A 25,715-nucleotide genomic window follows, 5' to 3' on the forward strand; every position below is an offset into this window, starting at 1 on the left:
ATATCTACCCAATACATTTAATTTTAAGGTAAATATTATTGCTACAATATTTGGTTCATAAATCTTCTTCATAGATCGTGCAATGGAGCTCATAGTCTTTGTGCTTGGGCCATGAGTTATAGTCATCGTGATTTTATTGTCGCAGAGATAGTCTCCTCGTTTGTTGAGTTCGTTTTTGGTGTCAAAAAGCTTTTAAATAAATTATACTTTTATAAGAAAATATATTTTTCTCAACCAAGCACAAAATAATGTGTATATTTTTTTTTGAAAAAAAATTATTATTGCGTTTCAAAGATACAATTCTATAACACGATATCCTCCCACTTCAAATGAAATTCTGTATAATATGTAATATTTTTTTTTTTTTTTAGAAAATTGAAAATACCTATAAGAATCCAAGCAGAAAAGCTAACAGCCAGCCCTAGAGAGAAACGAGAAAAGAGAAAAAGAGAGAATGAGTTGGCCGGAATTTTAACACTATTTTTCGGGCGTGTTGTTGGGCTTCCGGCTCTGAAACTTGGTCTCCGAATTCGCATCATCGTCGTCTTCCTCGTAGTGGTGGCTGTATGTGGTGTGGGGCTTTCATTAGAGCAGATCTAACATGGTTTGAAAGTGGGGTGCCGCTCATTTGGACTGTTATTTCTAATATGCTCCCTTGGCGTTTTGTTTCGTGTGACGATGGACTTCTTTTGGAGGTGATGTTTTTGATTGCCCGTGGCGGCTGCAGAGGGTGAGTTTCACTTACAGTTTTACGCTTCGACCTCGCCGTATCTCCTACAAAGTCCTATACCTTTCCTGGTGGTGCTCTCACCGATTGCCTCCTCACCGGAGTCGTTTGATAGCGGGTCTTGGGGTCCATTTTGTGTTTATTTTATTTTTATTTTTGGTGTGTTTTCTTTACTACAATAACATGAGCTTTCACCCTGTTGTTTTGCTTTAAATTTTTGTATCCATTGGACTGGTGTCTTGGCGGTGTTTGGTGTAGCCTTAGTGCTACGATGTTTTGTCCCTCCATCGCTCAAAAGCTTATCTTGCTGAGAGGAATTTTATCAAATAGAGCCGTAGGTGTGCTCGATCTTAGTGTGCCAAGATATGCTCCCATTTTTGGGCCTCAGGTGTTCGTCTGTTCTCTGGTTGGGTCATTAACCTTTTATTGTGTTTGTTACTATGTTTTTGTTTAAATGCAAGTTTTTGGAGATATAAGTTTTATTTCAAAAAAAAAAAAAACACTCATTTATAAGATCTAAGCATATGTTCACAATTCAAGTCATGACTTGAGTTGTGTATTTGAGAGAAAAATTATTGTAATAAAAAAATTAAAATTAAATTTTTATAAGAGAAAATAATATAGTAGTGAGAAAAAAATTACTGTAATAAAAAAATTAAAATTAAATTTTTATAAGAGAAAATAATATAGTAATATGACTTGAGTAAAAAAAAATATTTAAGAAGTCAAACCCAACTTTTTTATTCTTTTCATCGAAAGATATAACGTTTTTAATGATTCCAAAAAATAAAAGGCGACCCTACAGTAGTAATTATAAGAGTAAAGCTAGGGAGATATGTGGTGCCCTTCACCATCTTGCATGGCACTGAGGTAGACAATTCGGTCGCTGCAGACTTGGTATTTTGGGACCCATTGTTATTTCTTCAAAAACTTTGATTGAATTAATTCACGCATTTATATTCATTTACGCTTACCAAACACGTTCATATGTGTTTGGGATTTTTTTGTCGCAAGCAAGGTTGCGTCACGTTACCTAGTCAAAAAGACGCAATTATAACATTTGCATTAAAAAGGAAAATGCCACAACTATATTATTTAAATAATTTTTTTTTTTCAAAAAAGCAAAAAAATAAAACGACGATATAAATATCTCTCAGAGAGTCAGAGTCATAGCTCCATTTTTATTTAATATTTATTTTTTTATTTTTATAATTGAGTTTGAGATTATTGGTTTTTATCAAAATTACACCACATTATATGTAAAATAAATAATTTTTAATATATATAGACTTAACTGAAAATAAAACAACATTGAAATTAAGAAACCATTCTTTTTTATAGAATAACTTATTTTTATTTAATTCTTTCTTATTAGGGAAGTATATTTTCTATTTTCTATTTTGTTTTTTTTCTTCCTGAAAAAAAAGTAGAAACCGACCACTTTGAGCTCAGTATTTCAGCAAAAACCAATGCCCTCGTATAGATCGCCAACTACCCGAAAAGAATATCTCCCTCTCAAGTCTAACTAAGATCACAGAGACAGGTCAGTCGTCATTCCCATTTCGCTTCCTTCTCAAAACCCTAATTTCTCTCTCTCTCTCTAAAAAAAAAAAAAAAAAAAAAAAGGAGAAAGCCCGCCCTGGACTTTCAAGCCCTAATTCCCCAACCCAGACCTTCCCTAAAAGGCTCGATTTTCGATGCTTATAACTCGTCATTGACTTTTTGTTCCCATCCGAGTTAACTCATTCACGACTCATTGAGTCTACCCTGCTCGTATCGTCCGAGTTCCGTACTTCCGAAACCTAAAGTTCTTTCCTTTTTCGTTTTTTTTCCTTGAAGTGCAGCAAGACCATTCCTTTTCCGGCGATTTTACTGTTTCAATTCTATCGAGTATTGAGTTTCAGCTGAGCGAACTCGCCAGTCAACCCCTGAAAGTCCCGTGGAGAGTTTTTGTGATTCGGAGGATGTGATGGTTGAGAACAATGGAGGAAACTAAAGCAAGCGGTGCTGTGGAAAATGGGAGCTCCAGCGAGGTGGTTGGTCGACCTCCCAACCCTCTCGCCGCCGCTTATCGGCAGTGCGCCGACGCCGGAGCCGACCCCGGCGCCGTTGCGGTGGCTCCAAAGAAGTCGCTCGTCCGACACCCCTCTCTCGTAAGTTTGTTCTGTGGTTCGATTTTTCGGCAATTTATGATAGCTAGCTTGATTATTTTTGGGATTCTTTAACTTCCAACTGTTTTCTAATTTTTGGATTTTTTTTTTTGGTGAAAATGGTTAGTGTCGTAATTACCTTATTTACCAAAAAAAAAAAGAAAAAGAAAAGGAAAGAACTGGAGTTTTGGTTTGCTCTGTTGGTTGGTGCTGTAGCCATTGGAATTCACAAGTCTATTAGACTTTTTCGTGTGAAATAATATTACTTGCATATGGGGAAGTTTGAAGATACAAGCGTTTCTCTTGTCAAGACTCTTAAGAACTATTAAACTTCAAATATGTTACATTTTTTTTCCCTCTAAACATGTTACATGTGTATGATAGATCGTTTCTTATATTCAGTTGAGGTTTCAGATTCTTTTGTTGCTATATTTTCAAGCACCTTTATATGCTGATGCGCCGAGATAGTTTTCTGTAATGCTTGCAAATCCCTCTTCTTGTTTGGCATTATTGAGTTTATCTGATTTCTATAAGCAGTGCTGTTTTCTGGGGTGCAGGAGATTTGCTTATAGAACGTTTTTCCTAGGTTGAATTTTCTGGTTTTTTCATATATATGTAATCGAAACTGAATTAATTTTAGCAGATGAAGACAAAACCGTCCAATGTTTCTGCGGAAGCTGGAATTGGCGTGGAGGATTGTCAGGCTCAGTTTGTTCCAATTGTCCGCTCTGGAGCGTGGACTGACATCGGGTTTCGTAAAAGCATGGAAGATGTTTATGTTTGTGTTGACAATTTCATGCACGCTTATGGCCTGAAGGATTTACCTGATGGGCCCAATGCATTTTATGGGGTATGTCTTCTTTCTTTGACATTGTATTACAACTCCACAAACTTGTAGGGAAGTGTGTATAGATGACATATTTGTGGAGTGGGGAATGATGATATCATTAGTGTTCTACTTATTACTCCGAGACAAATTTTCTTTTTCTCCCTCATTTTTCTCTCTAAGTTTTGTGGTATGAAGTTTCCATTAAAAGTTCTTGTTTTGCAACAAGGGTCAATTATAGATTTGGTTGAGTTCTGACGTTATAGATACCTTTTAGTATATTGTTATTGTTGGTCCAGGTTTTTGATGGACATGGAGGAAAGCATGCAGCTGACTTTGCTTGCTACAATTTGCCGAACTTTATTGTTAAGGATGGAGACTTCCCAAGAGATATAGAAAAAGTTGTTGCTTCAGCATTTCTGCAAACTGATCTTGCTTTTGCAGAAGCTTGCTCCTTGGATGCTGCCCTTGCTTCAGGCACCACTGCCTTGGCAGCTCTAGTCGTTGGAAGGTAGATTTCTTTACCTTCAAATATCCATAGGCGCTTCGTACTGTGTGATAATTTGTATGCGTGTCAACAAATTGCACATCAAAACAGAATTCTTAGTTCGTTTATGGATATGATGCTTTTGGTGATGGTAAAACTTCGCTGAGATGGAGTCCTGTGTTGCTAAGTTGGCTTATGAGCTTTTGTCCTATGAAGTCTCTTCTTAAAATGATTGAGGTCCGTCAGATTAGACTGATCTTTATCTCACTCTTTCTGATGGCAGGCAGTTAGTGGTAGCAAATGCCGGAGATTGTCGAGCAGTGTTGTGCCGTCGTGGTAAAGCAATTGAAATGTCAAGGGATCACAAACCAATCTGCTGCAAAGAGAAGAAGCGCATTGAGGCATCAGGTGGATATGTCTATGATGGTTATCTTAATGGACAGCTCAATGTAGCTCGCGCTTTAGGAGACTGGCATATGGAAGGAATGAAGGACAGGGATAGTGGACCACTGAGCGCGGAACCGGAGTTTATGACTACAAAACTGACAGAGGAAGATGAATTTCTCATCATTGGATGTGATGGGATCTGGGACGTGTTTAGAAGCCAGAATGCCATTGATTTTGCTCGGCGCAAGCTTCAGGAGCACAATGATCCGGCTATGTGTAGCAAGGATTTGGTTGATGAGGCTTTGAAGAGGAAAAGTGGTGATAACTTAGCTGCTGTTGTCGTTTGCTTCCAAGCGCAACCTCCACGCAATTTGGTTGCCCCTCGCCCAAGAGTGCAAAGGAGCTTTTCTGCTGAAGGCTTGAGGGAGTTGCAAAGCTGCTTGGATAGCTTGGGAAACTAAAGACGGTGACGAATTTTTCCCCTTAATTATGCTTTTCTTTTTTCCTAACTTAAATTTCTATTCTAGTTTGACAATTTGAGAGAGAATCTTGAGTTCCAACTGTAACATATGCGGCGGTCAAGGCGGGATACATTATCAATTGTTTCGTCGTTAGCTTAATTAACTTGTTCTGGCATTTGTTTAGGCAGCTCACGTTCTGAATTATTTAATCAGATATTTCATGATATTTTCATTGCTTTTATCTTTGAAAAGATGATGTTCTGGTTTTTCTTGTTTGTAGACGCAACGTAAGATACTTCATTTTTTTTTTTAATTTAATGTTGATGTTGAACAGCGCACTGTAAGTAACAGATATGTAAAAGTAACGTTTCATGCTTAAAAAAAAGAGAGAAGCATCATTGCAGTAAATAAAGCAAAATAAATGTAGTTTGAAAACGGGCATCAACTTGCTACAAAGTTGTTCTGTAGGAAATATGCTCGTTGAGGTGTGATTTTATGTGAGATTTTAATTGTAGTAAAAAAAAGTTAGATGTGATTTTTTGTAAGAGTTTTTAACTGTGATAAAATTAAAATTAAAAATTTGAATAGATGAAATGAACGAATTTGAGTTTATCAATTAATAACTTAGGATTCATTTAGTATGAGGATTCAAACTATGGTAATTCTAATCATGATTTTAGAATCATAATCATGAGTCATGATTTTGAGTTCAAATCATGATTTTAAAACTATGATTCAGAATCAAGAGTTTAAATCACCTCAAATTAGGAGGGGTGGTGATTTTGGAATCATGATTTAAGCTAGTTTAAAACATCACATCAGATTCTGAATCATGATTCAAAATTATTTAAATCAAACACTAATTCTGAATCATGATTTTGGAGTTTTAAAATTATGATTTGAACTAGTTTAAAACATCACATCAGATTCTGAATCATGATTCAAAATTATTTAAATCAAACACTAATTCTGAATCATGATTTTGGAGTTTTAAAATTATGATTTGAACTAGTTTAAAACATCACATCAAATTCTGAATCATGATTCTATATCCATCTACTAAACGCACCCTTATAATATATGATAAACGAATTGACTTTTTTTTTTCCCCTGTTTGCTTTGCAATATACACGTCTGTCTCTTATTATTAATATGGGGATGTTGCTTAAAACTACATATTCAGATACGCTGTCATGGAGGTTGACCTTAAGAACAACAATCTGTTACAAAAAATCTGTATAAATAAAGAAGTAACTATTTATTCATCAATTTGAGTACATTTGAATAACAGCGTCAAGAATCTCGCCACCTCTTCAAGACTGGGAATTTCATTGGCAAATCAACCCCACTTTAGAGCACTTTTTTTTTTTTTTTTTTTCCAACGCAGCCATTGCATTGCCTTAGCGAGATCTTCTCAATACTCTTCTTTCATCTTATTTGGAAGTTCAAAGTCTTAATTGAATAGGCAAAAATGAATCCGAAGAGCAGAGGAATCCCAACAATCACAACTGCAACAACTCCTAGAAAGTCGTGTTTGAATCCAAAATAAGTCCTCACAAAAGCTTCCACCGTCTCACCCGTCTCTAGAGTCTCCTTCACGTCTCCAAACTGCGACGCAACTAATCCGTACAAGGTCCAAGCCACGGGGCAACTCCAATAGAACCATCTCCACCATATTGGAATTCTCTGTCACACAAACGCAGGCCTCGGTTACTACGTAATGGTGTGTGTTCATGGCATATAGAAATTTCAATGCACACAAATACAAGGCTTGGACTTACTGTTAAAGGGACGACAAATCCAGAGAAGAGATTCCAAAGTGCATAAAAGGCGGAGGAAGAGATGGCGGCGACATGGTGGTTGGGGCTAACGGCCATGATCATCATCCCATAGAATGTGAAGTATAAGTTTGTGCAATACATGAAGAAGATGAACCAGAAGAACTTGGAAACTGTCCACTCGAATCCCATCATTGAATATACCAGAATCCCATATATCAAGCTCTGTATCAAAATGTAGGGAAGCTCAACTGCCATCTGCAACACATTAAAACCATGTGTTGGTTGTCGTCGCTACTGGTATTTTGACTAGTAACAGAAGCACACATGGTATTTTTTGTCGGATAAAGTTTTCCTTGTTTGGCTTTTTTATTTGTGGTGCCAACACAAGTAAATTACCTGCGCGAATGCATAGGGCAGAGCAGAATACATGCGGGCTGCTCTTTCTCTGTAGAAGACGGTTCTCTCAATAGCCACCACTGGCTGAATGGAGGAGCCATTTTTCACCCCAATGAAGCAGACAGAAGCGTACATGGAACCCACTGCGTTGAAGAGATCTTGTTGCTTTCTCCTGCGGTTTCGAAAAGAGTTTCTAACATGTAACTAAAAAGTAAAAACTTCAAAAACCGTATCGAATTAAGGAAATCTCTATTGCTCTTTCACATTTCTGAACGTCTGATTAAGTTTTAGACAAAGTCCGCACATACTTTACCTAAGAATTCCTACAAAAGCCATTACTTTGGACATGTCCTCTAAGAGTTTACCTTTTAGAGCCAAGATCCCAAAATGCCATTCCAAACAGTAGTGCGATGGCAGCTGTGAACAAGAGTTTGATGGCACTATAGGGTGGGTTTCGCCAATATGACCAGTGTTGTTTCCATAAGCAAGCCATACATTGGGTGAAGAAAGGCTGCGAGTACTTGGTTGGAAAGTACAGATCTTTAGAACCTGGTGTAGGTGTACTAAGTTCCTTGATCAGTGCCTTGTTCCTCCTAAAGGATTACAACATTCTCACTCATGAGTTTAAATATTAATTAAAAAATTGTCACCAAAACTCATGAAAATTGTTTGTTCAGCTAATCTTGATAAAGGAGTTAGAGAAGATTTACTTGTAGAGGTCTGAGTTCTTGTAAATATCTGTGAAACTAACCCCAAGAGCAGCTTCTTGTGCTGGTGAAGTTATCTCCAACATCCAAGTTGCAGGGTTATAGCCTTCCCTAATCTTAGGAACTCCATCGATTGCCTTGACGAAGGAAACATTTATACTTAGTTTATGTTAGTTCTTAAGGAAGAATTAGGGAAATAATGCCTAATCTCCTTTATCAAGAATGGTTCTGACCTCAAAATAGCTGACGAGATCGGAGGAATGGCGGCCTAATGGACCAGCATATATTTGCTCACCTCCTAATTTTAGAAGAAGTAGCTGTGATGCATAACAACACAATGCAGTAGAAAAAATTGCAATATAGTATTTAGTAATCAATTCTATGATTAATTCATTCTTCTAAAATTAGGTTAAGATGAGAGTTCTCTAACCTCATCAAACGCATCAAATATATCTATGCTTGGCTGGTGGATGGTGCAAACTACAGTCCGTCCTGTGTCCGCCGTGTTCCTCACCGTCCTCATTACTATTGCCGCTGCTCTGGCATCTAGACCGGAGGTGGGTTCATCCGTGAATATTATGGATGGATTGGCAACAAGCTCGACCGCAATAGTCAGCCTTTTCCGCTGCTCAGTTGAAAGGCCATCCACGCCGGCTAATCCAACAAGTGCTCCCCTCAAGGAGGTCAGCTCCACAAGTTCCATCACTTCTTCAATGAACATCTGCAACATTCCACTGATCATTTCTCTTTATCCAATAACTTGTTCGAAAATAAGGGGAAAAAAGGGGTCAAAGTGACATACCTTTCTGGTTGAAGAATCAACATCAGGAGGTAATCTAAGCCAAGCAGAGTAAAGCAAAGATTCATAAACTGTAACATGAGGAGAATGGATATCTGTTTGCTCACAATATCCAGATATGCGAGCAAATGTTTCTTGTTTTTTCGGGTGCCCAGATATCGTAATGCTTCCTTCAATATATCCTCCTGTTTTTCTTCCAGCCAATACATCCATTAAGGTAGTCTTTCCAGCACCAGTGACACCCATTAGAGCTGTTAGAACTCCGGGCCTAAAACTGCCGCTCACGCCCTTCAAAAGTTCGAGACGCTGTTCAGTGATTCCGCGCGCTTTCATTGCCTACAACCAAAGCTTAATTAGAATCTGAAATTGAACACAGTAACAATGTACTGATTTTCAGTCAACTAGTGTAAGAATCAAGATATATGCTAGCATTTTTTCACTAAAGAAAATGCATAATTGCCTTAACAAGATATCTTTAAGTTACTCATAGTAGAGAATAATGCCTCTATATTAAACTCAAAAAAAAAAAAAAGAAAAAAAAAACAAAGTTACCTGAGGCATGTCTACAGCATATCTGATTTCATCAAAAGAGATGGAAAGGGGTTGAAAAGGAAGAATCATTCCGCGCAATCTTTCGTTAGAACCATTACCAGCTCTGCACAATACTCTTGCAGATGATGACCCAACTGATGCAATGTTTTGACCTTCATTGTTGCTTTCAGCTGCAGCATTCATAATATCTTATAGATAGAAGTAAGTAGTCAAAATGCCATGAAGTAAATAATATCAGAAGTTACAGATACACGTAAATTTGGGAATTGAATGGCCCACCAAAAGGGTTCTTTGCTCTTAAAGATTGCTCAATGGAGGCTCCTCCAGTTCTGTTGACATTTCTCTCTGCCAAGCTCTCTTCTGATAGCACTGCCTGAGGCTTGCCAAATGCTGCAACAATTGTTCTAATATCAGAACAAGTTCACCTGAGATTTAACGCTTATAACATATAGAAATGTAAAATTTGACACATCTGCCCTTGAACTTTTCATAACTGGCAAATCACCTTTAAACTTTTAGTTTGGCTAATTATCCCGAGTTTAACAAAATGTTGCAGGGTGCCCATATATCGGTGAACTCCTACACCATACCTGATCTTCTTTGAAATATGAGAATGAAATTTCAGATGATGATCAGACACGTCATATCACGTGCATGAGTATATCTTCTTTTAAATTTTAATATTATTCATCAATTTGGTAGAACTCCGCAACATTTTATTAAAGCTTTGCCACAATCAAAAGTTCAGGGAGCAATTTATCAATTCAATCGAAAGTTTAATATCATTCTTACGATCAAGATATTTTAGTGCCAAAGTGACGAGAAAGTTGAATAGAAAAATGTATCCAATCAAAGCTACTACTCCAATCCAATACCAATTTGGATCCGGAAAAAACCCACGAGACTTCAATACCAAAACTCCCAATGGTTCTGTGGAATTAGGTGGAACCTATAACATGCAAAAAAAAAAAAAAAAAAAAAGAAAGAAGTATTTCACATAATTAATTCGTTTGCTCAACAATTGTTGTCAAAATTTCAAGAAGGATGATGATTACATGTCTCCAACTTTTCCCAAGAAATTCGTTCACGGCTATAGCATTCTGTCCGTACATCAGCGGCGAGACCCAATAACCCCACAACAACCACTTTGTTATATCCTCTGAAAAGAATCAGAGTATATCAATTATCAAGCAATTAAAAACCACATTAAGAGAAATAAAATAAATATCATTCTATGAGTTTCATAGTTGACATATAAACCTTGTAAATGTCAATGTTATATTTAGCACTAAAAAAAATGTGAAAATGACATATTTAATATGCTGTTCTATTTTTTTACTTGAGGCATAATGCAATTTCAAATGCTATATTTAATTTTTGCCATAATTATTAAACTTTAAAATTAGTATAAATGAACTTTTAGCTTCAAAATAATTTTAAAATGCCAAATGTAAGATTATTGAAAACGTAAATACATCAACCAAAGCAGTAAAATATCATTTATGGGATATGCTATACGTGGTGTCAAATTACGCATCAAGTATAACGAATGTCAAATCTAATACCAAAAACAACATTGCGTTAGAAATGCTCTTACCATGATCCTATATAGCATTGCTACATCAAAAAAAAAAAAAATCAAAAATCAAACTTTGTTATAAGTTATTCACCTCGAGACAATATAAATCCACCTAAAACCATAACTAGAAGCAGAACAAATGACCCAAATGTGTTGGCCACAATAACGTCTCTCCCTACTGACGCAATCAACCGGAATAAACCTGATGCCATCTGGTTGATGCATAGTATGATCAAGAACTGCTTAAAAAACCTGCAAGATTATCGTTTTCATCAAATCCTTAACCAAGTATGCAAAACTTAAAATAACTTGATTTTTTTTTCTCACTTTGATTTACCTTTCAACACTTGGATCAAAGCCGATGACAAAATAAGTCATGAACACCCAAATGGCAGCTTCTACAGTGGATATCGGGATCTTAAGGATCCATGTGGAAACAGAATATGCCCATGAAGGATGGAAGAGAAGGTCTCTTTGCTTGTAATAGATGGGAAGTTTCATGATGGCCAAATTGAGTTCTGATATTCCATTGAACATTGCTACAATCACACCAAAGTATAGAGCACCCATATAAACCACACCATCCACAACCGTATCTCGGCGCATCTTTGTCCTTAGAAAAATTGTCATTGTTGTAGAAGCTAGGAGAATAAGCTGCAAAAAAAAAAAAAAAGAATTTAAGAGTATTAAAAGTCCGACACGTGATTATAACTTGAAGAGTGTAATTAATCACGGAAATTTGAGTTTAGGATCTCCTGTTTTAATACTATGTAGTATACCAATTATCCTGAAAGCTCAAGCTATTAGGAAGGTGGGCTGGAGATAATTTTTACAGGAAATTTAGAGGAATACTTGGAAGAGAGTACATATTTTTTTTTGTTAAACATTATAAGATTTCTGCACCCACTTTCTCGCTTTATATAATATTACATTAACTAAGAAGGGAAGAATTCCGAATGAATTGCCCCCAAAAAAAAAAATGAGGTAAGTACATTAAGGGGTACATTTTCTAATTTTTTCTAACATTATTGAGGCCTTAAATGACTAATCAAACAAGGCATAAGTAGTTGAGAACTACCCACCATGAATGATTTGAAAATGTAGGCAAATGAGTTCCTCTTCATAAGCAAGAATTCTCTGGATAAACAAGCTCTAAATAACTCCTTGGTTGAACCAAATTTCTTGGTTGTTAAAGAAGTTGGGTGGCTTTTGGATTTGTCATATGGAGTTGCAAGCTCATCTCCTAGTTTTCGACCGATGTGAAATGACTGAAATGCTTCTGCAAATTCATTGACAGGAACAAAGCTATAAGGCTCATCTTTATGCTCCCAATATTGCTCTTGATCTTTCCTTGATGTAACCTATAATGGGAGAAACTTTTTATGTTTTATTAGAGCTAATGAAACATACTGTAAAATACATTAATTAAAGAACTAAAATTTACTTCTTGTAGGAAGTCAGCTACTGCTTTCCTCTCAGGACATTTGAATCCCATGAATTCGAAAAACTCGAGGACATTTTCACGCGGTCCTTGGTAAACAATTTGTCCTTCTGATAGAAGAATTATGTAATCAAAAAGTTCATAGGTTTCAGGGGCTGGCTGGAGGAGAGAGATAATTGCAGTTCCCTTTAGGATGTGAATGGATTGCCTTATGGAGTCTACAATCTGGAAAGTCGTCGAACTGTCCAAACCGGTCGATATTTCGTCCATGAACAGAGCTCTTGCAGGCCCAACAAGTATCTCCCCTGTGACATAAATGATCAAAAATAACACAAGATTAAAATCCAAAAGCATAGGTGCAAAATTCAAAGAATATTTTGACAATTCAAGAGTACTCAAAGAGAAGACAATGTGCTTTTTATTCTATGTCTTACCTGTTGTGACTCGCTTTCTTTCCCCACCAGAGATACCTCTAACCAATGCATCTCCAACCATTGTATCAGCACAATTTTCAAGTCCCAAAATCTGCAGTTTTTTTATGAGATCTCGCAGAATTTTACGCTGAAGAGTTTTATTTCTTGCTCAATTAAATGATGTATTTACCTTGATGATATAATCAGTAAGTATACTGATCTCCTGCCCTTCTAATGATGCTGCCTGTATAGGAGTCAGGGGTTTAATGCAACATTCCTGAAAATATTAGGTGAAACGCAACATTTCGAGAAATCACATGGGAGGTTTTTATATTTATCTCTATTTTACCTTCATGTAGATATCAAGGTCAGGATCGGGTTTGATATTCGCGGCCTTTTCTCTTCTCGACAACTCTGCCAACATCTCTGCAAATTGTTTCATATTTGGAAGGGAACAAAAGACTAAGTGCCTTCTATAGAACTTTTGGAAGAAAAAAAAAAAAAAAAAAAACTTTACATGCATCAAGCTCATGGTGTTTTTGGACTGACCATAATGGGGCCCAACTCCTTGGCATCTTGCTGAAAAAGCCAGTGTTTCTCTAACAGTCATTTCTCCTATGTGAAGATCATACTGACTTACATAAGCTGATGTCTTCTGTGGAACAAACTCCTCCATTCCATGTCCATTGTATGTAATTCTCCCACCAAACTTGAGTTTGATCAGCAGCCATATTCATGTCAGAATATTGATATGGAAACCCAGAATATAGAGTATCTATGTATCTATATGTATACATATGTATGTATAAAATTACTTTCAAATCTTTATCAAGTCTTCCAGCCAAAGCCTTTAGTAATGTGGATTTTCCAGAGCTTGGGGGACCTAAAAGTAATGTAAGTCTGCAAGACTTGCACAAAGTGAGAAATCAGAACGTTTCAGGGTCACAATTCATATTTCATAAATACTAAATCAAAATCACCTTTGAGGTCTGATGATACCACTAACATCTTGAAGGATCTGTAATGGGACCTTTCTAGTTGGAAGAATATGAAGATTATTTAAGATTCCCTAGTGAAAGAGGGAACAAGAGATGTGAAGTAAGAAAATATACACACAAACAGATATGGTACAACTATATATCATATACATGTATGTATGTTTTATGTGATGTAGAATATGATCAATTAATTACCTCAAATATGTTGACTAAGAAGTTCAATATAGTTGGTAAAGCTCTGCTTCCAACATAAACTTCTGCCTCCACATCCAAATGCTCAAAACGAACTTCAATTGTTGGGATGTCAAGTCCAACCCTTTTATTTTTTTGGTGTTTAAATTTGCAAGACCATCATAAATAACATTAATAAATCCACTTGAAAATATCGTACATAGTTTATAAGGGGAAAAAAAAGAAAGGAAAAAAAAAAAAAAAAAAAAAAAAAAGTACGGTCCTTGAGCTTCAACAAGAACTTCTCATTATCTTTTTCAGCAGTTTTGACGAGTCTCTCAATAAGGGTCTTCCTCTCTAATAACCCAAGATTTTTCACATCAATTTCTCTAGCTTTACCATCTGACTCAACTAGTAAGCCTCTTCTTATACGTAAATGTGTGGGCAATCTCTCTATAGCTGCCCATTTCAGAGCTTCTTCATTATCTTCTTTCCGACGAGACATTGCAAAAATCTCCGACGACGAAATTTATTTTTCCTTCCCTTGAGGACTAGAAAAGAAATATGGTAATTGGACTGTGGCTACTCCTCTTACAAGTAAGCATTTTCCACTCTTACCAACCATTTTGAAATGCCATTCTCCAAAAAAGTGTACATTACTTTTAAAAAAAATCAAAGTGCAAATCATTACTTTCATGGAAATGAAAGATCACTGATAAGTGCATTTAGAATTAATTTTAAATTATTTTTATAAATATTTATTCACGTCTTTTAAAACGTGAAAAAGAAAACAGTTTATAAATTGTGTTTATTTAGTAAATATTTTGAAAATGAAAATGAAAATAAAAAGTAGCGTGTATGTTTGAAACCGTTTTTAAAAATAGTTTTTACATATTTCGAGAAGTAAAAATTAAAAATGAAAATGAAACGACGTTTATTTAGTAAATATTTTAAAAACAAAAATAGTGAGAATGATTTATATGAGGAATTAGAAAACAGATGAAAGTTATTTTCATTTTTATGTTTTTATTTTTTTAGTATTTATCAATAATATTATAATATATTAATTAATAAACACGATTTTACTTTTTTATTATACTCAAAATAATCTCTTAAAAAAACTGACCAAATGCAATTTCAGAATCGGTTTCAGAATGATTCTCAAAACAATCACATTTTTACTTTTAATTGAAAATAAAATCATTTTGAAAATCAATTCTAAACGCACCCAATGAGTTTAATTTTTGTGAATAAATTAGAAAACGATTAAAAGTTATTTTTTCTTTTCTATTTTTATTTTTTAATACTTATTAACAATGTTATAATATATTAATCAATAATTATAACCAAACACGTTTTTATTTTTTTATTATACTCAAAATAATCTTTTAAAAAATTAATTAAACGTAATTTTAAAATAATTCTTAAAATAATCTTATTTTTATTTTTATATAAAAATAAAATCATTTAAAAAAAGTTACCGCACGGACATTGCTTTGGACATAAGGGATGCTTAGTACTTGCATGCGCTTGCTTTTTTATTTATTTATTTTGCAACATTTCATAACGAAAACATGACGATGATTGAAAACTTTCTTGGTGGGCCAGGATTTGGTCGTATCTCACTATTATTATTATTATTCTTCTTCTTTTAAAGAACAACAATTATTCAAAAAAAACAAAAAAAACAGAGAGAAAAGTTTGGTAAGACTCGTCGTTTTTTTGTCCTTCTCATCGGTTGCACTCGAACTAATAATTTTTCATGTACAAAACAAGATCCGTAAATCCTTCCAAAAAAAAAAAAAAATCCATGAAAAGGATATGGAATGGCAATTACAATTTCATGGGTTCCAACTGCGGCTAACAAAATAAATAAATAAATAAAATCATTTTAATATCATGTATTATAATGAAATATATTTTTATTATTTTGTGTTTTTGATAATATTAAAATAATGTATTATCATTTTTAAAAATATCTTTTTAGTACTTTAAAATTAATTTTTGAGACATAAAATGACTTTAATACCCTTTTATTTAATTAACTAAAAATTAATAAATTAGAAAAAAAAATGATTACCTTTTTTATTTTGTTGTTTTTTTTAAATATTTTCAGATTTTTTTTTAAATATTGATTTCTATTTAATTAACAATAATAGTAGTTTAGAAATTACATGTCTTAAAAATTAGCTTTAAGGTATTAAAAATATATTTTTAAAAATATTGAGGTACCGTTTTAGTATTATAAAAAACACAGAATATCAAGAACATATTTTACAATCACAAAATATACTAAAATGATTTTATAAAAAAAAAAGGGCCAAAAGAGGTTTGAGCTCTACAAGTGAGTAACTATTTAGGTGAATCCACTTGCGGTTTTCACTTTCTACGCTGGACATACTAGATTTGAGGAGTTCCACCTCGGAATCTACTAAAGGTTTTTTTTGTAATTTATCATTAGATTCTACAATTTCAGAAGCATTTTGAACAATTTTTCTAAAGGAGTTTCTCTCCTAAGTTTTACAATTGAATTTACCGAAAAATTATTGTTTTCAACTGTTAAATATGTATAAAAAACCGTTTGTTTTGCTTTTTTAATCTGATATGATTTTAATTATATGCAACAGTTAAAAACTAAGCCTACTCAAGAGAAACTAAATCATAAAAAACTCCCTTTTTCTAATCAAACCTTTGATCAATTTTATAGAGAATGTGTATCCAGATTAAATTGAAATTTTGAAGAAATTTTGTTAAAATTAACGATCTAGATTCGCCTAAAAAGAAAGAAAAATTAGTCTAGAAGTGTGCGACATTAAAAAGATACTTTTGTGCAGTATATCAAAAAATTATGTGCGTCTTTAGAACCGCTTTTAAAAATGGTTTTCACGTGTTTTGAAAAGTAAAAAATGAAAATGAAAACGAAACGACGTTTTGTTTAGCAAATGTTTTAAAAACGAAAATAGTGAAAATGATTTTTGTGAAGGAATTAGAAAACAGTTGAAAGTTATTTTCACTTTTTTATTTTCATTTTTTAGTACTTATCAATAATATTATAATAGATTAATTAATAAATACAATTTCATTTTTTTATTATACTCAAAATAAACACACACGTATTTCTTTTTTAGCAATCCATGACCACAAAGGGGGCCGCAGGTAATTTTCTTCTAGGAAAAAAAAAATGTCTATGCTATTTCTCTGATAATGAGAAGAACAATAAAAGGACTGCACAGGTAATTTTCTTTTTGAAAAAGAAAAAAATGTCTGTCCTTTCTTTGATAATGAGAAGAACAATAAAACACTGCACAACTTTTTCTATTTCATTTTTTTAAGGGAGCTTTTTTTAGTAAGACTAAAAAATAAATTACAGTAATTTTTTATTTTTAATCGTCATATTTATATTAAAAAATTATATGTTTTGTATATTTTTTTAGTCTGTTGTAATTTGTTTGAAGCTTAAGGGCTTTGGAAATTCCTTTTGACCTTCTTCAAAAAAAAATCTTTTTGACCTGATTAAACGGTCAAAAACTGACACTATCAGTAGGATTATGCTATTAGAAAAACAAAAACGGATAATGTATTTTTTTAAGGGCAGTTTTCTCGATAAAAGCTTCTCTATCAATAGAATTAATTTCTAATCATAGAGTCTGATTAAAATTATATTAAATTATAAAAAAATAAAACAAATAATTACTAACATAAATTTGTCGACTGAAATTAGATAATTATCAATATTTTATTTATTTTTAGTCTTATCGAAGAAACACTTTTTTTTTTTTTTTAATTTATAAAAACCAATCATGGTTATCACTTATCACATTAGCCCAACTTTATTCTGAGAACACAACACTATCCCAACTTTCCAAGCCTTAAAAAACGTAATTATAACCCCAACTTTTCCACTAACCATTTCAGCACCTTTAACAATTTAACAATCTCTTTTGGCGCAGAGTGACGATGGCTGCACAAGATTTCCACACGACACAAAAGTTATATTGAACTTCCGCTACTTATGTTGAGTTAGGTTTGCGACATGGTCAAAAGGAACCAAAATGAAATAATATTGAAACTATAGCAAAACGAGGATCAAAACGTGACGGTTGAAAGTTTTCAAATTTACATAAATCTTTCTCCGGATTTAGGGGTAAATGGCACTTTTTTAGGGATTTCTTAGTAAATGGTTGAAGTTTTTCAAAATTAGGGAAATTGTTGTTTTTTTATTAACTTTAACTTATTACTGATTAATTACTATATAAAAATGGTAATTTTCCTAAGAAAAGAAGTTCGGTCATCTTTCTAAAAAATGAAAAATTTGAGTTATTTTTTAGAAAAGGTGGGAAAAAAGCTTGTTTTACCAAGGAATTTATGGATGACAAGGTTTTGAAGAGGAAGAATACGTGGTCATCTAAATTGTCGGTTTTTTTTTTTTTTTTTAATAATTAACTAAATTGTAGTTATTGTTTGCTTCAAAACGCAGCTTCCATCCAATTTGGTTGTTTCTTGCTTGAGAGTGCAAAGTTCAAAAGATGGTGAGAAATTTTTTCCCCTCAATAATGCTCTTTTGTTTTTTCCTTGTCTAACTCAAATTTGGATTGTAGTTTGACAAAGTTGAAGACAATAACGTATAACTCGTTTTTGTCATTTGTTTAGGCAGTTCAGTTCTCTCCTGAATATATTTGACCAGAAATTTCATGATTTTTTGGTTCTTTTTGAAAAGGTGATGTTCTGGTTTTGCTTGCTTGTTAGTTTATTGTATTGTTGAGTACTGATGTTTAAGATTGTGTAGTCAGTTATCTTGATGTAAATAACATCTTAGTAAAGCACCTAACTAATGTTAATATGCAAATAATTTTTTGTCGACAAAATTCATTATATTTAATATATGTATTTGAACACTACTGCCTAAAATGCTGCTCCGCGTGAATAAACAAGGGCCATCATAATTAGGCCTTGGTCATTAAAGTTTCAAGTGCCAAAAAAGAAAAAAAAAAAGAACCCGTGTTAACAAGTTCATGGAGATTAGAAAATAATTCACCACTTTTGTGTTGTGCAATGTAGGATCATGTATAAAAAGGAAAAGTGAGGACGAAATTCTTATCTTATATCTCACAGTACTTTAAAAAAGAAAAGAGCACAAATGTTTATGCTCCTAATTAGAAGGCATTCCTTTAGCTTTTCCTTCGTCAAATGATTCCATTTTACAGAAGCACGGCCCACAATTGAAACCCATATATTGAGGAATATGTTATTCTTTTTTCTTTTTGTTAAAAGGAGAAACACTCTTTAAAGTGTATAAATATTGATTTTTATTATTTACTTTTAATTAATATTATTTTTAGTTAAATAATTATATTTGCTAAAAAAATACTAATTAAAAATAAATGATAAAAATTTAGACTCATACACTTTAAAAATTAATTCACCAATTTTCTCTTTTTATTTTTTTTTTTAATAATAGATTAACATGGCACATTCAACTCAACGTGTGTTGATTATTTAAATTGCGCCAACTATCATCAACTAGCGAGAAATATAAACTGTGCAGGAGACAATAATTCCCTATCAATCCGAATCCTTCGCCTTTTTAGGCAGCTGCAAGCCATGAAGCACGCATTAGGAAATGTGTCATTTCCTCTTGAAAACTTCTCAAAGTTAAGTGTCTTGATTGAGTAGGCGAATAAGAAGCCAAAAAAACAGGGGATCCCAACACTCACAAGTGCAACAACCCCATGAAAATCACGTCTGAATATGAAATATTCAACCGTCTCGCCCGTCTCTAGTGTCTCCATCACGTCTCCAAATTGCGAAGTAACTAATCCATACAAGGTCCAAGCCACAGGGCAACTCCAATAGTACCATCTCCACCATATTCGAATTCTCTGCAACAAAAATGTAGAACTTTAGTTTTTTGTGTGTCACGTAAAACAAAAAAAAAAAAAGAAATAATACTATAAGATACTGGTAGTGCTCAGCACCGCCCATTAATAGAAGATAGATCTTATATAGATTGGGTTCCATGGCTGGAATCAATTTTCTATTAGGAGTAATGCTTAACAACGATAGTGCCTTTATTTTTCTTATATATGTGGTTATGTAGGAGACTTTTAGAATTACTGTTAAGGGGACGACAAATCCAGAGAAGATGGTCGAAATTGCATAACAGGCAGAGGCTCCGATGATGGCAAGGTGGTGATTTGGGCTAATGGCCATGGTCATCATTCCATAGAATGAGAAATATAAGTTGGTGCAATACATGAAGAAGATGAACCTGAAGAATTTGGAAGGTGTCCACTCGAATCCCATCATGGCATATACTACAACCCAAGGGGGAGAGGAAGGAAGATGAATAGAATGCCTTTAGCCTGTTTCCCTGCTGGGAGATTGGGCCCTTTCCTCCTTTATAAACGCTAATGGTTCGAGTGAAGAAGAAGAAAGGAGCATATTTTTTCCAAGCCATCATATATCATTTCATCAAAAAATACAACCCCCATATATCAAAGACTGAATGAAAATGTAGGGAAGCTCAATTGCCATCTGCAACACAAATAATTAATGTTCCTTGGTGAACAACTTGTTTTAAGTAAATTTTCACACCATCTATTGCTATATACATCATTTTTAACCAATCACATATTTACATACAAAATTTTATTTTTAAATAAGAAAAGTAAACAGTGATGCAGAACAGCATTGCTCCTAATTTTTAAGATCCGCATAATTGTTGCACAAGAAGCACCTTTTCTTTTATAATATTTTTTTTCTTGCTAAGAAAAAAAATTCGGAGCATTTTTCTGTAAGTGCATGTCATCCTTGCATAGAGCCTTGCTAATCTTCTCCGTATAGTTCTAGTATCGTTCTATTCTGGTTCTCCAATAATCAAAAAACCAAATTCACAATCAATAATGTTATTTTTTTTTTAGGATTTAATTACATGTTCGAATGCATAGGGCAGAGCTGAATACATGCCGGCAGCTCTTTCTCTGTAAAAGACGGTTCTCTCAATGGCCACAACAGGCTGAACGGAGGAGCCATTTTGCACCCCAATGAAGAGGATAGCTGAATCCATGGCACCCATTGCGTTGAAGAGATCTTGTTGCTTTCTCCTGTGGTTTCCCATGAGTTTTGTAAATACATACATACTAACTTTATAAAGTTCATTAACTCTTGATACTATTAGCATTACCATGTCTTTAAACACTTTTTACCTTTTGGCACCAAGATCGCAAAATATCATTCCAAGCAGCAATGAAAGTGTAGTTGTGAACAACAAATTCACTGCAGTGTATAGTGTGTTTCGCCAATACGACCGGTGCTGTTTCCATAAGCAAGCCATACATTAAGTGCTTTGTTTTCTCCTGTATCAGTATAATAAGAAGTTTTCCATTTCAAACATTCTGTTGTTGGCTTGTTTAGCAAGTTATAAATGAAAAGGGAAGGATTGGCAGGACTTAGTACTCGCATAGTTCTGATTTCTTGTAAAGGCCTGTGAAATTAACGCCAAGAGCTTCCCCATGTGCTGGTGAAGTAATCTTCAACATCCAGGTTGCAGGGTTATAGCCGTCTCTTATCTTAGGAACTCCATTGATTGCATTTGTTGACGAAGAAAAATGTGTACTTAACCGGGCTTAAGGCGAGATTGGAATTGCTGTGCTTTTAAGATTGCTGCTACTTCTACTTAAAGTAAAAGTTGTAAGCAGCAACAGAATTTAAAAGCTACAAAGTTTAACTTCTCTAAATGACTTAAAAAGTGTATTGGTCTTTGTGCAAAGTGCTTTTCGACCTTTTAATCAAACACTATTATCTACAAATTTTTGTGCAAAGTGCTTTTAGGAGTTATAGAAGCAATCCCAAACACAAAAATAAGGAAAATCAACACTTAATTCTGTTAATGAAGAATGATTCTCACCTCAAAGTATGAGATCAGTTCAGAGGAATGGATGCCTAATGGACCATCATATATTTGCTCACCTACCAATGTTAGACTTATTTAATTGACAAATATATTGCTTACATCATTAGTTTAATTAGTTGACAAACTAATTGCTTATAAACAGTTAGTAACAACTAAACCAAGTTATAATTTTGGGGTTAAGTGAACATTTTTAAAAGTTAAAATGGCTTACTTGGGAAGTATTAAAGTTCGAGAAACAATCTCAAAAAAGGTAAAGATTAATGACCTCTTTTCCAAATCAAATTCATCTAATTATACTATTTTATGACGTTTTGCTTGTGTACAAAACAATCGGTTTCTAAACACGCATAAGTGGACGTGTCCAAAATATATAATCTCTTAAGATTATTAGAGAACCTTGTAGTTGGATCATGATCATCTCATTACCCAACTTTCCAAGTCACAAAACCTTGTCACTCCAGTTTGTACAAAGCATGTATGTGCGTGTCTTTCCAATATAAGGTGTTGTTGTGATTCGTCTAGATAGAACATCAATATTATATTTAATTAGGGCTGTTCACAAAAAACCGTAATTAACATGCACCGCCGAAAAACTGAACCGAAAGAAACTGAAAAATCGGTTCAAAAAACCAAACCCCCCGACTACATAAGCGGGCGGTTTCGGTTTAGGGTTTTATCGGTTCGGTGTTTTAATTGAACCGATCTCTTACTTAAAACAAAAAAATAACATCTTACAGTGGTAAGGAGTTGAAGCCTAAGCCTCTAGGGCCTTCACAGTGCGTCTAACTATTGTACCACACGCTTTTGTTTTGCTATTTATGATATATTACTTAATCAGCGAAGTCTCTTAGACGAAGTCTGGTTTATATATTCAGAATTATTTTCATTTTATGTATATTTTTTATGAAAAAAAATACTGTAAAAAATTATGAATCATAATTCAAAATTAAAAACGAATAAAAAAACAAATGTCCTTTTAGAGTCCCACGTCAAAAAGAAAGTAGAGTTTTACCCTCCCTTTTCTCTATAAAATGCCAGCAGTTGGTGAATCAACCTCACTCTTCATATTTGAGGCTTAAATGGGCCTTTATATTTGGGCTTTTGAGCTTGGGGCCTTTACTCTTATTTGAAATTGAGTTAAAAATATTAAAAAAAAAAGTTTAAGCTTTAAATATTAAAACCGACAAACCGAACTGAAACCGACCATTTTCGGTGGTTTTAGTTTCAGTTACCCTGCCTCTCTTGGGCAGTTTCGGTTGTCGATGGTTCTAAAACAAATCGACTGAACTGATGTACATCTTTATGGTTAATGATTGTCATATTGTCATGTTACGTTTTTAGCTTCATGTTACGCTCGATGGATACGGGATGGGCAAAATATATATATATATATATATATATATATATATATGGACGATGTTTTAGTGGATAAGTTTCTATCGGTAATAACCATCAAATTTAATCTTAGTCGGTAATTACCATCAAATTTAAAAATTTAATGACGTGATGTGATAAAAATTTAATTATTTTTAATTAATTATTCAATTTATTACAACTATTAGATTAATATTTTACGGTTAAAAAAATGATACCTGTCAATGGTTAAATATTAGAGTAACCATTAAAAATATTTGTACTTAAACAAGGGATTAAACACCATGAATTACAAAATATCACAAAATTTTATATTGAACTCCTCTTACATCAGACTAGGTTTCACCCTAACTTGTATACGTGTTCATAGCTATAATACATTGAAATTACAGCAAAACGAGGACCAAAACCTGACTTTTCTTTTTTGTGTATTTACAATTTACATGTATAATTATTTGATCTCTTCTTTTATCTCTTTTGGAAGTTAAACGCCTTGATCGAGAAAGCAAAGATGAATCCAAAGAGCACCGAAATCCCAACAAGCACAATTGCAACAACACCCACAAATTCACTTTCGAAGCCAAAATAACTCCTCACGAAATGTTCCACGGTTTCACCCGTGTCAAACGTTTCTTTTACGTCTCCAAATTGAGAAGCAACCAGTCCGTACAAGGTCCAAGAGATGGGGCAGGCCCAAAAGTACCATCTCCACCACACCGGCATTCTCTGTCATGACACAAAATATTTTAGTCCTTTTGATCTTTAGTATCTCGTAAACATCTAAGATTAATATATGATTAGTTCCTAAACCGTTGCGCAAATATTGTTTCGAGTCTAAACCTAGAGCATTAGAACTTGCTAATGTTTATTTGTTAGTCCTATTATGACTTGTTCTGAATAATGCTACTGAGTCCTAAATTCCATCATAATTTTTTAATAATTGAGGTAGCATGTGATTCTCATTTATTTATTTATTAGTCAGTTTAAAAAATTATAGTGCAAATTATTATTAAAAAGTTACATTGAAAAATATAACAGTTTACCTATCATGTGAGTTGGTATAAAAAAGTTGAAATTCTCAACGTCATTTTTGTGAAAATTTTAGGTCCAAATTAAAACCTCATAAAAAATGAACTTAAAAAGGCAAAATGCTTTTGTATGAGATTAGGGACTAATGCTCTTAAATTAAATTTCAAAGTTGAGGAGGGACTAAGAAAGAAGCAATTCCAAGATCATGTAAGTAGAATTATGAAATGGTAAAAGGGATAAGCACACAGAAATGATCACTTACTGTTCTGGGAATGATGAAACCGGAGAAAAGGTTCCATATTGAGAAAAAAGCAGAGGAGACAATGGCGGCAATATAATGGTTAGGTGTAACGGCCACGGTCATCATCCCATAGAAAGTGAAGTATAGGAAGGTGAAGTACATGAAGAAGATGTACCAAAAGAACTTGCTAATTGTCCAATCAAATCCAATCATGGCATATACTATCACTCCATATATTATTGTCTGGACGAAAATGTATGGTAGCTCAATAACAACCTGCCAAACCAATAAATTCCGTTAGTAAATTGGATGCCCTTTCGCAATGTAACGTTTAATCCCTTATTCGCAAAACTCTTAAGGTACGGAGCTGGATAAGATGCCATCTCTCCGGATTTTATTGCGTGCTATTTGAATCTAATATGATTTGGAAATGATAAAACACGCAATACAATTTTGTATCGCAACGTCAAAATATGCAAATGTGTCGACTAATGGGTCCAAAAAGTTGTTAGGGCATGGCCCAACTTGAGTTTGAGGACTTATGTTACCTGTCCGAAGGCATAGGGCATGGCCGAGTACATTCCGGCTGCTCTTTCTCTGTAAAAGACTGTTCTCTCAATAGCCACAACCGGCTGCACTGATGATGCATTTTGCACTCCAATGAAGAGAACAGCTGCATACATAGAACCCATTGCATTCATAACATCTTGTTGCCTTCTCCTGCATTTCCAACAAATTTTGGGTCAAACTAAAGGCCAGATGCGATACTTAGGACATGTTTAACAAATCGTAACAGAATGTTATTGAAAAGGTAATGAATTTGAAAAAAAAAAAAAAGAAAGGTTAAAAAGATAATAATCCAGATCACTGATTCCTTATTTAGTGTTTATTTATCCATTAGAAAGTAGAATGGGAAATAATCTTTTTCTTAGTATTTATTAAAAAAATAGAAATCTCATCATTATAATTGCTGAAATATTCTTTTATACAATTGAGTATTAATGGTATTTCCATAAATTTTGCATTCCTTCTCTTTAACTGAGAATCAATACTAAGGCGACCCTCTATTTTTCCTTTTCCTTTCATGTGAAGTAAGCATGCTGCTTTTCTTATTGGATTTTCATTGCATTTGTACCTTTTGGTGCCAAGATCCCAGAAGATAGTCCCAAACATGAGAGCTATGAAGGTTGTGAACAATAACCTAACAGCAGTGTATGGCGGGGTTCGCCAATACGACAAGCGTTGTTTCCATAGGCAAGCGATGCACTGGGTGTAGAAATACTG

The 25,715-nt window shown here is 33.9% G+C and overlaps 2 protein-coding genes and 3 pseudogenes across 4 annotated transcripts; 1 reads left to right on the top strand and 4 right to left on the bottom strand.

Moving 5' to 3' along the window:
• The first annotated feature begins 2,137 nt into the window (after positions 1-2,137).
• On the top strand, positions 2,138-5,348 carry LOC21388151 (probable protein phosphatase 2C 22). 2 transcript variants are annotated; one of them, XM_024169730.1, is made up of 4 exons: positions 2,138-2,880; positions 3,518-3,727; positions 4,003-4,214; positions 4,474-5,348. In XM_024169730.1, the coding sequence occupies exons 1-4, from the start codon at positions 2,710-2,712 to the stop codon at positions 5,036-5,038; spliced, it is 1,158 nt and encodes a 385-aa protein (XP_024025498.1). In that variant the 5' UTR covers positions 2,138-2,709; the 3' UTR covers positions 5,039-5,348. The 2 variants fall into 2 exon arrangements, with proteins under 2 accessions (XP_024025498.1, XP_010102802.1); XM_010104500.2 differs by having other exon boundaries at positions 3,521-3,727.
• Positions 5,349-6,154: 806 nt separating this feature from the next.
• Positions 6,155-14,395, bottom strand: LOC21388152 (ABC transporter G family member 39). 2 transcript variants are annotated; one of them, XM_024169728.1, is made up of 24 exons: positions 14,159-14,395; positions 13,900-14,034; positions 13,687-13,775; positions 13,522-13,606; positions 13,256-13,415; positions 13,056-13,132; positions 12,897-12,950; positions 12,728-12,818; positions 12,297-12,598; positions 11,935-12,213; positions 11,190-11,506; positions 10,944-11,104; positions 10,329-10,432; positions 10,027-10,222; positions 9,553-9,663; positions 9,274-9,461; positions 8,725-9,057; positions 8,353-8,643; positions 8,156-8,239; positions 7,926-8,059; positions 7,581-7,808; positions 7,216-7,387; positions 6,820-7,074; positions 6,155-6,724 (listed from the first exon to the last, which is right to left on the bottom strand). In XM_024169728.1, the coding sequence occupies exons 1-24, from the start codon at positions 14,378-14,380 to the stop codon at positions 6,467-6,469; spliced, it is 4,326 nt and encodes a 1,441-aa protein (XP_024025496.1). In that variant the 5' UTR covers positions 14,381-14,395; the 3' UTR covers positions 6,155-6,466. The 2 variants fall into 2 exon arrangements, with proteins under 2 accessions (XP_024025496.1, XP_024025497.1); XM_024169729.1 differs by having other exon boundaries at positions 9,274-9,443; positions 10,066-10,222; positions 13,900-14,026; positions 14,151-14,395.
• Positions 14,396-19,391: 4,996 nt separating this feature from the next.
• On the bottom strand, positions 19,392-22,994 carry LOC21388153 (annotated as a pseudogene).
• On the bottom strand, positions 20,648-20,764 carry LOC112092773 (annotated as a pseudogene).
• A 635-nt stretch (positions 22,995-23,629) lies between the features above and the next one.
• Positions 23,630-25,715, bottom strand: part of LOC21388154 — an 8,030-nt pseudogene continuing 5,944 nt past the window's right edge.

This window comes from Morus notabilis, unplaced genomic scaffold (genome assembly GCF_000414095.1).
Source record: "Morus notabilis unplaced genomic scaffold, ASM41409v2 Scaffold1989, whole genome shotgun sequence".
Lineage (NCBI taxonomy): Eukaryota > Viridiplantae > Streptophyta > Magnoliopsida > Rosales > Moraceae > Morus > Morus notabilis.